This window comes from Antennarius striatus, chromosome 9, assembly GCF_040054535.1.
Source record: "Antennarius striatus isolate MH-2024 chromosome 9, ASM4005453v1, whole genome shotgun sequence".
NCBI classification, from domain to species: Eukaryota; Metazoa; Chordata; class Actinopteri; order Lophiiformes; family Antennariidae; genus Antennarius; species Antennarius striatus.
Genome location: NC_090784.1, coordinates 8,070,538 through 8,081,942, shown reverse-complemented (window position 1 = coordinate 8,081,942; position 11,405 = coordinate 8,070,538). Strand labels below are relative to the sequence as shown.

The following is an 11,405-nucleotide window of genomic DNA, read 5'->3' as shown; positions in this document are numbered from 1 at the left end:
ATATAAATATTGTCCTTTCCTGGTGTTCAGCCAGATGCTGCTGGCAGACTCACCCTGCTTTCCTGTGTCAATGTTGGGCAGGAGCACAGATTCCCAGAACTGGCCTGTGGTCAAGTCTGGAGGTTTCCAGACGTTGAAACCATTATATAACCAGTACCAACTGCTACGATTGCAGCGCTGCTTAAAACACAATAACACCGAAAGAATTTTCTGGAACAATATAGATTTCATCAAGAAACTTTTGTTGCTACAGTTACTTAACAAATGACCACAAACAAATGAAAACACAGCTGCTTTAGTTTACTGATTAGCTGTATTTTATAAAAGTAGTTTATTGATTTTGTATAAATGTAGTTTATTGGTGATTTGCCATCCATTCAGAATACCAGCCTCAGTATATTAAATGTTGCAAACACATTGCAAAGCCTGAATGGTCAAGGTGGAAGCTTGTGGCCTAATGTCCCTAGAATAAATCACATAATTATTTGGTTGTCACAGATTATTTGCAGAATGTTTCTCTGCCGACAAAGATTATGGTATTAGATGGTTTAGATTATATATAATGTTTGTTAGTAGTTAATCTAGTATGAGCAAACACTATTGTGTCGACCTAAAATGCATGGTATTGCAGCGTGTGGCTGCCTTTGTCCTCCAGTGGTTGTGGACCACATCCCAGCTGCTGCAGCTGTGGAATAGGGCTCTGTGAGCCTCTGCCTTCTTGGCTGTCTGCCCTCCAGCTCCTCTGACCTCCCGACACGCCTCACCATAAAACCTCCAGGCCCCTGAGAGCCTTTGGCACCTGTCAAACTGCCATTATTCCATAAATCGTGCCTGATTGAAGTTAGTCTATATGAAAACATTTTTAGGTTACATCAAAGTGGGATTGTCTTTCCAGTCAAATGTTGAGGTTCAAGCACCAAGAGACTCTGTTGAGCTGCAACCAAATGGTGTATGCTTGGACCATTATGTAGACCAGGGTATTCAAATAAAGCTGCATGAGTCTTAGAGGGACTAAGTTATACACAATTCTGACTGGTATACAATCGTTAATTACATCCCGCTTCAAAGCAGTGATGTATTGTAATCGTTAGTGTTTGTCCTTTCATTCTTCCGTTAGTCCACTAAATATCTTCACAACCGTTGCAGATAGAAAGATGAAACAAAATGGAGATTACTCGGGAGGCAAAGGGGATGAAAATGAGATGACCTCAAAGAATTTACTCCAACAGTATGTGTGACATAAAAATCAGGAGGAGTTGATCAATATTTGACTACTGTGTGTATCAGTATAGCTTCTATAGACTCTTTCTACTATCCATGCTGGCATTACATAACTTGCCTTGGCATTATGTAAAAAAAAAATAAAGTAAAACAATGTATATTAATGCTAACATGTGTGACTGACTGTAAACACTCTTTCTCCTCTCTCCCTACGTGGGTCACATCTTTGTTCATCAACGCAATCAAGTCTCTGAATAAGAGATGATCCTCTCACCTGAAAAATAACATATCATCCATGACAAACAAGACAGTGTAAGACAAGGAAGCTGATGCTCATTCTACCCAATATCACCCTCAGGTCATCATGACAACAAACAGGATCACGTAAAAAGTGTCAAATCTGATTTAATTAGATACCAAAATCCTGTGATAGTATGTGACTAACATAAACTAGTTCTTAGCTACATTGACTGGCCTTCATTTCACACATGGAACGCCGACATCAAAATGTGACGATGAAGTAATTCACTGTTAAGGTTTAATTTTCAGCTGGACAAAATATAGTAGTATATTGTGACAAATTCATATTGAAGGATGCAGATACAAACAGCAATCTTAAATTTAGACAGCGCGTGCTTCCTGCACTTGACTGCAGTGATGCTTTATATTTAGCGCTGGGACCATCGACATGCATGTGAACACTGGGATGTAAAAGCAAACACACCAGGGGTCTCAGTCATGTGGCTGTACTACTAAAAAAAGTTAATACTTTCCCAACCACACAAACCTAAAAACCCACACTCAACATTGAAACATGAACACACTGCTCAGGGACAAATGCATTTTGGGTCAAGTTTTGTTTTTTTAGTTATTTTCTTCTTTATGGCTGTAAACATATACATTTTATGTAAATATATGACATGCTGGTTGTTTTAACACACACATTTGAACACAGTGATGTGTAGAAACAGGTTGCCGGCTGGCTGACCTGGCTGAATGTTCAAAGCAAGGAGCAAAGAGAGTCAGCATTTCTAGGATGCCTGCTTGGTAACAGACCCACCAACCTTTAGAATTCCTTCCCCACTTTAAATAGACTGGAGCAGTGTGGACTCTTAAAGTTGGCTGAATCCTTTGCGGAGGTGAGATCAGTGTTAACTGTTGTGTTTACATGACAGTCAGGAAGAGCTTTGCTTTGGCTATTCTTTGACAGACAAAGACACTATGTGTTAAGTAGACAAAATACTTGCTCTTTAAGGATTTATGTCCCAAATACAGTATGTAGCATTAATGAATTACATGCGTGTCAATGTGAATTAATCAGTCTCCAAAATACACTTTACACATGCACTAGATAACTAATGGCTGTTGAGATGTGAATACAGGAAAATACACAAACATTTCTGCAAGTTTTAAATGTGTTTTAGATTTTTGATTCGGGCCGTTTCCGGACTCTTCAGTGATCCAGATGAAACAGAGCAGTGCTTCAGCCCCTCACATTGTTTGTAAAGGCTGTGAACAGAGGACAAGGATGTGTGGGACGGAGTGAAGTACGGTATTTATGCTTTCAGCAGCTTATATCAGACCTCAGGGCAGGAAGTGTCCCCACCTCCCTCTGGTTTGGCACATTTTTCATCCTCTTCCTGCACATCTCTTTAAATCAACCTATTGTTTTTGATGCTTATGCCTGTTTACCTCATTGACTGAATGAGCTGATGTCTCTCACTCACTAGACACCTTTATCGTTTTTCTGATCTTCCAAACGTTGACCTTACACAAATAAAATTGCAGACATTTTCACTCCGAAGTCATGATTGGATAAATCATTGGACTTGTGTTTGCTCACACATCTGTAGTTCTGCTCTGTCTTTTATTACAAATCTACATGATTCCAAGAGATTCCCACTTAATAATACAATAAATATGGTCCATTAGCTCTAGCAACAAACGAACAAATGAACGAATGAATGAATGAACGAATGAACGAACGAATGAATGAATGAATGAATGAATGAATGAATGAATGAACGAATGAATGAATGAATGAATGAATGAATGAATGAATGAATGAATGAATGAATGAATGAATGAATGGTCCATTAGAAGATTTTTCTAGGTACTGTATGTTTACATTCTACATGTTTATAGGAGAAGTTGGAGAATCCAGCAAAGGTCACTTGATGACTGAAGATTTCATTAATGACAGATGTACAATGACAAAATAAACTCTTAAATCAATAGCCTAGCTATTATTATGATGAGTATGCTAATAGCTGGGCTATTTTTGTTATAATAATAGCTCACCTCTTAAATGTATTAATGTGTATCATAACTTCACTTGCAACATTCTGCCAACCCTCAGTGTGAATAACATATCACTAATAACACAACATAACCAGTTAATCTTAGACAACACAGCTGTGTTCATCCTCAGTATTCATATATGTCTTCATCTTTGGTTTGTTTGATTGGGCCACACAAAACTAAATCCCCATGCAGGCTCTTGTGTGGTGTATTCAGGTTGGAGGCAAATGAAGCCTTACCCTTAAGTTCTTTGCATAGATTCTATAGGATCACCTTTATGGATTTGCTCAAGGCTGTTTCAGGCCCTGGATCAAACTGAACCTGGCATTTTGCTGTTTTACCCTCACATGGCAATGACAAAAATATTACTTTGTAAGTGAAGTTAATATAACTGTGCCAGTACTTTACTGTAACTTGCACGTGTTATTGAAAGTCCTCTATCAATATTTCTGAATAAGGTCATGTTTGTAGAGACACTTGTTCAGTATGTTTATAGAGATGTGACATACAAAAAGCAGATCACTCCATGTTGTGCATTAGCCAATGATCGCTGTTTTCAAAGTTCATGTTGAACGGTAACCTAAATAAAATAAAATAAAATAAAATAAAATAAAATAAAATAAAATAAAATAAAATAAAATAAAATAAAATAAAATAAAATAAAAGTAAATGAAACTAGATTAAATAAAATTAAACTGCATGATTATATACAATGTACGTCACAGTGTTTCGTTTGCACAATTGGAAACCTTAAATATGTTTTTGCAAGAGATTAAGGCGCGCAGACACGTTCCTAATGATCCTTTATCCGCGGCGGTAGCATGGCGCTACCTTGTGGAAATATTTGACAACTACATTTGTGTTTCGTATTTGACAAAGCGCTGTGGTTTCCGGGGGGACATATTTCAGTGTAACACCACACGATTGTCCTGTAGCAAGGTTGGTCCTACCATTTTTGATGCGAACCCGTTTGTTATTGTTGACTGGTATACTGTATACTGTATACATTAGCTGCTGGTATTCACAAATTTAAAATTAGAAAGGGTAACTTTAGCCTTCAATCATATTCACTTTCATGTAGAATTTAGTCGTTACAATAGATCAATAGAACTCAACAACGAGAGCTTGTAAATACGATATGATAAAATATGGTAAAATAAAATAATCCTTTATTCATCCCACAGTGGGGAAATTTACAATGCTTGTAAATTTGTTCAGTCATTTAACACTTATTTCTGTTAGTTGTACTTTTTGAAAGACTTTAAAAAAAAAAAAAGTTTTTGGAACAGTTTGTCAGTGGTCTTAAATACAAATGCATAAAGACATAGTTCCTGGATGTATCTGTTTCCTCCATTCTGTAAGAACACAAATATGTCTGCTCGTCTCTGTTCTCATGTCTGTGGCAGGATGGTGCTGTTTGTGGTGGGGAGACAACTCTGGAGCTGTGGGGCCTGGGCCAGGTCAGGGAGTATCACCAGCAGTATATTTCACCACGTACCTGTTAATGAACAGTAAACTGGCCTGAATAAAACAAAAACAAAAAAAAAGAAAAGAAAATCAATACAAAGAATTCCACTTCACGTCTCCACAAGCCACAAACTGAGGCTGGTCTGACAATCAAAATATATGAAAGTAATTCATTTTCTGATCATCACCACAAGAAACACAGTTCATTTTAATGCATTTCAGGGTTTGTTGCTCAGTTCTTCATTCATACCTCTGATCTACAGAGAAGTGTGTGAAGTGTCCTCCAGGTTATGAGCAACACCAGTCTGATTTACATTTGCGCATGCACACTTGTATATTTGGATTAGTGTATCCTTCAAGTTAAAGCAAACATCTGATTGTCACCAAATCATAACGGTTCGCATGTTGTTTAGTTTCTAAATGTACTGAGGTTACATGCTGACCCATTCTAACTCATTCTAAGGGCTCTGTTAGAATATGTATTGACTGGATTTCACTGAACTCAGGCTGTATATCTGTAAACGTAGGCTGCTGCTACGTCAGAACAGGGCCTGTGTTCACTCCAGCGTCCATGACTTCAACCAGGAGGAGATTAGAGAAAAGCTGCAGGGCTTTCTTGGAGGTTCCATCGATCTGCTCCAGCAGGAGTCGGGCATTGCAGTGCTGACCATCAACAATCCCTCCCTCATGAATGCTTTGTCTGGTAAAAATTGTATTTAATTCTTTGGATTTTTCCAGACTTAGTGGTTATTCTTGTTGGGAATACCTGGTCATAACTAAATTGCACCACAGCCTTGTTTCACTGGTTTCCTTCATCACAGGCAGTATGATGGTAGACCTGGAGGAGAAGGTGACCCAGCTGGAGCGCTGGACAGAAGGCAAAGGCCTCGTAGTCGTGGGTGCTGCTGGAACCTTCTGCTCTGGATCGGACCTCAATGCTGTCAGGGCGATACCCAACCCTCAGGTAGTGAAGCAGACAGACTGCCTCCTTGTGTCTGCAGGAACCAGTCTGTCTGCTGTCTGCTTTGCTCGTCTGGCTTTTTTTTTTTTGCATGTGCACTTGACTGAAGATCTTTGTGACTCCTTTGTCTTTTAGGATGGAATGAAGATGTGTATGTTCATGCACAACACTCTCACAAGACTACACAGGTAATTACTCCCCATCTTGTGTGGACTTGAACAGCATATGCTGCAGTGTAATATGCATTACAATACAGAAACTTTTATTTTTTTATTGCAGACTGCCTCTAATCTCTGTCGCTCTGGTGGAGGGGAGAGCATTGGGAGGTGGGGCAGAACTCACTACTGCCTGTGATTTCAGGTGATGTGAATGAATGCTTTTATAGGAGTGAATAACAGGAAATTTTCAAGGATATCTTTTACACTACCGTCTTTCAACTGTAGGTTTGCTAATAATCAAATGTGGCTGTGATCCATGTGTTTCGTAGGTTAGTGGCATCCAGCAGTGTGATCCAGTTTGTCCATAAACACATGGGCCTGATCCCGGGTTGGGGGGGAGCAGCACGACTTGTGCGTATTGTTGGCGACCAGAATTCCCTGAAGCTGTTGGGTGGAGCTCTAAAAGTGACCCCTGAACTTGGCCTTCAGATGGGGCTGGTGGACGGAGTCCTCCAGGTGGAAGATGGTGGAAGGACTCCGTTGCAAGCTGCTGAAGAGTGGCTGAGTCGCTATACAAAAGGAGCCGCCCCAGTGATCCAGGCTGTCAAGAAGGTGGTGCTGTCAGGCAGAGAGCTCCCCCTGTCAGAGGCTCTGAGGACTGAGAAGGACGTGTTTGGGACATTATGGGGGGGCCCGGCTAACCTGCAGGCTCTGGCTGCCAGATCCAAACATAAATGAAAGAAACCCTTTAGAGTGACTGTTCCACTGAGACCCTCGTGATGCTAACAAATAAATGTTTGTTACTAGCCGATGACTGCTGTTTCCTCCAGGTCTCCTGGACAAGGGATTATGGTAATTATTAGACTGATCCTAGCTGAGACAGAGACAGCAGCAGAATGTAGATAAGGTCCAGTCGAGGATTATGAAACAGGAGGACTCAGCGTCAGCCTGAAGGACAATAATGATGCATTTGAGTTTTATAGGTCAGCATAGAATTGTCTGTAATGCATTATGTGGCTGATCTGCTCCAAGGCTCTTAAAGAATAGGGCCAGAACGAAACAGATCAAACAAGTACAAACAATTCAGTCATTTCACCAATTTAGGAAATGCTTTCTTAGACAAATATTGATAACTACTTAAGAGTTACTCAGTCTATCCTGCGACATCTTAGATAGATACTTTATTAATCCCGGAGGAAATTGCATATATCCATATATATTGCATATATCCATATATCTTTGTTGGTATATCACTATGTATGTAACCAATTTTAGTTTTGGATGCTTTGATATGAGAAGTTATTTACTACTCCCTCCCCCTAATTCAGAGGAACAAATGTTGAACAATAGGTCCCTGAGAAAAGTCTCGCGTTGAGAACGAGAGACTCAATCTTACAAAGGGTGCATTGTCCTGCTTATGTTTCATTCAAGGCAGACACTCTAAAGGAGCAAAAAGAAGGGAATAAATCAACCAGAAACAAAACGACAAACGTATGATCTGTTTGGGATGAGGAGATGAAAATTTATTCTTAAATTACAAACCATGTAACAAAAAAACGTTGCCAAGCAAAAAACTGTTACACAAACTTTATTCTTCAGAATGGAAAGTCTATAACTGAGTTGATGATGTGAGAAATATAAAAATAACGGCTTGAGATCTCTGCAGGATGGCCAATAGTAACGGCGTGTTCTTGTTCTCTTCCTGCCTCAGACGTCACATGAGGAGTTACAACCATAAACACACAAAAGCAAACTGAAAATATGAACTGAAACTCACACCAAAAGTATCACTTTTCAATATCCTACCATCAGTAGTGTTTAATCAACTCCCTTCGAACACACACCAACTCTTTAGAAACACACCCATTGAGAACTTCAGTCCGGGACAATAAGAATACCAACGAGACTCCAGCGGTCTCTTGGCTCTGAAATGAACACACTGGAACTTCACATTAAAATGCCAATTATTTAAAGTACGAGGATTAAATTAATTCACATTCATTTAGACAGCTGTTGTAATCTCTACAGATTTTTTCCTCTCAGTGAAAATCAAAAGGAGAACAAGCCAGATAAAACTGGGCTTCTGGGTAGCTTTACAATGTTGGAGGACATTGAGAATTACACAACCACATGACTTCAGTGCATTAATAGTACTTCTATTTTCTTTATCCGGATCAACAGTGAGAAGGTTTTCGTCAAAACATGGCAAGAAAGCAGCATGTTTCTGAAGGCTAACATTGAGATTGCAGAATTTTTGAAATGGAAAGACTAAACTGAATCTGAGGAAATAGTTTCAGTTGATTTGAAGAGTGGAACGTGTTATCAGAAGACAGATAACTTGACCTCTACCAAGCCCATCTCAGAGTTACATTGGCTGAGCGAGTCAAAGTGTAAAGGACATGTCGCCATTCGTGAAGAAGATAAAGACACATTTCAATGTCCTGAAGGAAGTAACATCCTCCATTTATGCATTCTCTCTCAAAAATCACAGGTCTGGCTGAGATCCCAACATACCAACTGGGTGTTAGGATCATAAATTTCTAAATGAGAATACCTAGGAGAGGGAGAAGCTGGCTGAGTCATAAATAACTCCAAACTTCCACTTTTGCAGAGTTTATCAAGAACGCTCAATATGCCCGCACTCAAAACAACAAAAAGCAGCTACACTGATCGCTGCTGAAACCACAATAAATCTGATGCTGCTACCTCTGCTGTATATACAATCCAGAATTTCATGACTCAACAACCTGCTGCATCCTTCTCTCTGTCAACCAAGCTGTACCTCCCATCTTATTACCAGAACATTCGGTGCTAGAAAATGAAAGCCAATATTACTTCTACCTGCTGCCTATATTTGGAAGAGACAAACAAATCATACATACATCCAGATCAGTGACTCTAAATGAGGCACCGACTTTGATAGCTAAAACTGAGTTATTTATCTAATAGCATGGAGTATGTTATGCTTCATTTCTCTTGTATCAAACAACCCTCCCACACCCAGTCTGTGACAGAGAATGACAGCATAGAGTGAGGAATAAATTACTGAAACAGAAACATAGCCAGTTAGTAATGATGGTACGGTATACTTCACACTTCAGTCACTGTACATTGGCCATCTGGCATTCTGGACCTTCCACTGCTGCTGGACGAGGAAGGAGGAGAGGCGGCCTCTGCACCAGGAGGGGCTCTGTCCTCTGGACTCAGTCTTTGCCTACGTGATCTGCCCTCCCAGGGCTCCACATCCTCTCCATCTCCCCCCTCCTCCTCTTCTTCTTCGTCCTCCTCCTCTTCCTCATCGTCGCTCCAGTCTCCAGAGCCAGAATCGTCCACAGATGTGTGAGGGTCAGAGGACCTGGAGGGTGAGGCTTCCTCTTCCTCATCTTCTTCCTCTCCTTCCCCAGCCTCAGACCTCTCTTGAGATGGTGTGGGCCTGAGGCTGATTTGCATTTGGGAGAGAGAATCCTCTATAGTTGGGCCGCTGCTGGGCTGACCTCCGAGAGAGGTGGGAGGTCTGGTAGCGGCTGGAGGGGCTGTAACGATCGCTGGGATACCAGTAACCTGCTGCTGTGCACCTGCTGCTGAGGTATCTGCCCCATCAGCAGAGTTTTCTCGACCTGCTGCCCCAATGGCCCCGGTAACACCCTCAGTGTCCAAGCGCAGTCCTGCCACTCCCTTCTTAGGGATATCCAAAACGTCCCTCTTCATCTTGCGTCTACGGCCATGCTCATTCCGCCTGTACTGCACCATGTTCTCCAAGTCAGCTACATACAAAAAACCTGCAATCAGCATCTCAGCGGTTTTCTTGCCCTTGGAGAACGCATCCTCCAACTCCCGGCTGGTTCGCTCATCGTACTGCCACCAACCATTGCGACCCTCGTAATACCAGGCGTGATCGCTTGCTGCCCCACCTCGACCTCCTGCAGATGCTTTTAGCTCCTCAGGAGAGAGGAGTGTGGGCCTCTCCAGGAAGTCATCTGGTACTTCCTGCCTGCAGAGAGCACAGCGTTTGCTCTGCCAGGACGCTCCCTTCACACACAGGAAACAGAAGACGTGATGGCACGGCAGCTGAACCGGGTGGACGCAGCTCTGCAGACAGATGGCACACTCTGGTACGGACAGGGATGGGGAGACGTTGCTGGAGCCAGAGCAGGACGAGTCAGCACTGTTCCCACTACCACCACCGCTGTTGCTGCCTTTCTTACTGGATGGAAGTGAATTCAAAGAGTGGTCGACCTCCCCACAACTAGCCATTCTTAGGAAGTACTGAGGAAAGGTGACAATTGTAAATAAAGTTAGTGTAAGTAATGTTTACAAACAGGACACTGATGCAAATACATCACATATCAGATACTTACTGGAAGACGGCTTAATGCTGAGAGATCATTAGGAGAGGTAAAGGACCTTCAAACCTGCCGCTGTGAAAAGGACATGAGCAGTCAGTCAAAGTGGACTGAGTCAGATTGGCCTGAAATTATGCAAAATAGTGAGTTATCCCTCAAAAGAACAAAAAAAACAAAAAGGTAAATACTAAACTTTAAATTGCAAACAAAACTGTACTATAAGTCTAATGTGAACTGGTTAGCTGTAACCAGTTCACATTATAATCACTTTAGCTTCACAAAGAATGTAAAAGATTACTGTTACCTGTGGAATAAAGGGCTGCACTGTTAACACAACTACTGAATTGATCAGCTGATTCAAGTTTGAGTTAGTCCAGCTGGTTTTATGAATAGTAATAGTAATAGTAATAGTAAAGAAACATTCTTTTGTTACTGGAGTCAAATGATCAGCCACCAATCCAGCGTTAATCTTCATGTTAACTAGTGAGGAAGCTCGTCTGGCTGCCGACAATGTTAGACACAGAGCAGCGACCAAAAGGCAAACAATTTGCTGTTTCCTTCAAACGTGCAAACATTTAAATTACACAAAAGAATTGTTCACGACCAACGCGATCGTAGTAACCAGACATGTAGCAGCTAACGCTGGCTAGGCTAATGGCAGCGATCCGTTTCCAGTAAATAGACGGGGGTCATCTGATGGCGCTAGCTTATTTTAGCAAATCAACATGAGCAGCAAGGAGTCGACAGACGAAAACAGCGACTGTTACCTACCGTCATGTCGGGTTGAACCGAATTCTTCTGCTGTACATTGGAAAAGCATGTAAATTCCCTAATTTCGCATTATAATTTACCCAAACCCAACGTTAACTGTCTTTGTTTTCCTTCGAAAAAAAAAGGAGGCTGAAATAAAGACGACAACGTAACAGTACGTGATGACGTCACGTCACGTGAGGC

General features: G+C 41.2%; 2 protein-coding genes across 5 annotated transcripts; one reads left to right on the top strand and one right to left on the bottom strand.

The window, feature by feature from the left end:
• Positions 1 to 4,445: 4,445 nt before the first annotated feature.
• Positions 4,446 to 7,326, top strand: echdc1 (enoyl CoA hydratase domain containing 1). 3 transcript variants are annotated; one of them, XM_068323107.1, is made up of 7 exons: positions 4,446 to 4,461; positions 4,929 to 4,982; positions 5,517 to 5,692; positions 5,811 to 5,953; positions 6,086 to 6,138; positions 6,230 to 6,310; positions 6,438 to 7,315. In XM_068323107.1, the coding sequence occupies exons 2-7, from the start codon at positions 4,930 to 4,932 to the stop codon at positions 6,844 to 6,846; spliced, it is 915 nt and encodes a 304-aa protein (XP_068179208.1). In that variant the 5' UTR covers positions 4,446 to 4,461; position 4,929; the 3' UTR covers positions 6,847 to 7,315. The 3 variants fall into 3 exon arrangements, with proteins under 3 accessions (XP_068179208.1, XP_068179209.1, XP_068179207.1); XM_068323108.1 differs by lacking the exon at positions 4,446 to 4,461 and having other exon boundaries at positions 4,489 to 4,982; positions 6,438 to 6,519; positions 6,598 to 7,326; XM_068323106.1 differs by lacking the exon at positions 4,446 to 4,461 and having other exon boundaries at positions 4,518 to 4,982.
• Positions 7,327 to 7,601: 275 nt separating this feature from the next.
• On the bottom strand, positions 7,602 to 11,367 carry LOC137601098 (E3 ubiquitin-protein ligase rnf146-like). Of its 2 annotated transcripts, none has more exons than XM_068323102.1 (3): positions 11,223 to 11,367; positions 10,467 to 10,526; positions 7,602 to 10,374 (listed from the first exon to the last, which is right to left on the bottom strand). In XM_068323102.1, exon 3 carries the CDS (start codon positions 10,360 to 10,362, stop codon positions 9,199 to 9,201), a length of 1,164 nt encoding a protein of 387 aa, XP_068179203.1. In that variant the 5' UTR covers positions 10,363 to 10,374; positions 10,467 to 10,526; positions 11,223 to 11,367; the 3' UTR covers positions 7,602 to 9,198. The 2 variants fall into 2 exon arrangements, with proteins under 2 accessions (XP_068179203.1, XP_068179204.1); XM_068323103.1 differs by having other exon boundaries at positions 10,467 to 10,576; positions 11,223 to 11,364.
• Positions 11,368 to 11,405: the final 38 nt, after the last annotated feature.

Coding starts and splice junctions, on each gene's coding strand:
- echdc1 (XM_068323106.1), top strand. CDS start 4,858: ATGTATCTGTTTCCTCCATTCTGTAAGAACACAAATATGTCTGCTCGT. Junction 5,954..6,085: donor GGGCGATACCCAACCCTCAG/GTAGTGAAGCAG, acceptor TTTGTCTTTTAG/GATGGAATGAAGATGTGTAT. Junction 6,139..6,229: donor ACTCTCACAAGACTACACAG/GTAATTACTCCC, acceptor TTTTTATTGCAG/ACTGCCTCTAATCTCTGTCG.
- LOC137601098 (XM_068323102.1), bottom strand. CDS start 10,362: ATGGCTAGTTGTGGGGAGGTCGACCACTCTTTGAATTCACTTCCATCC.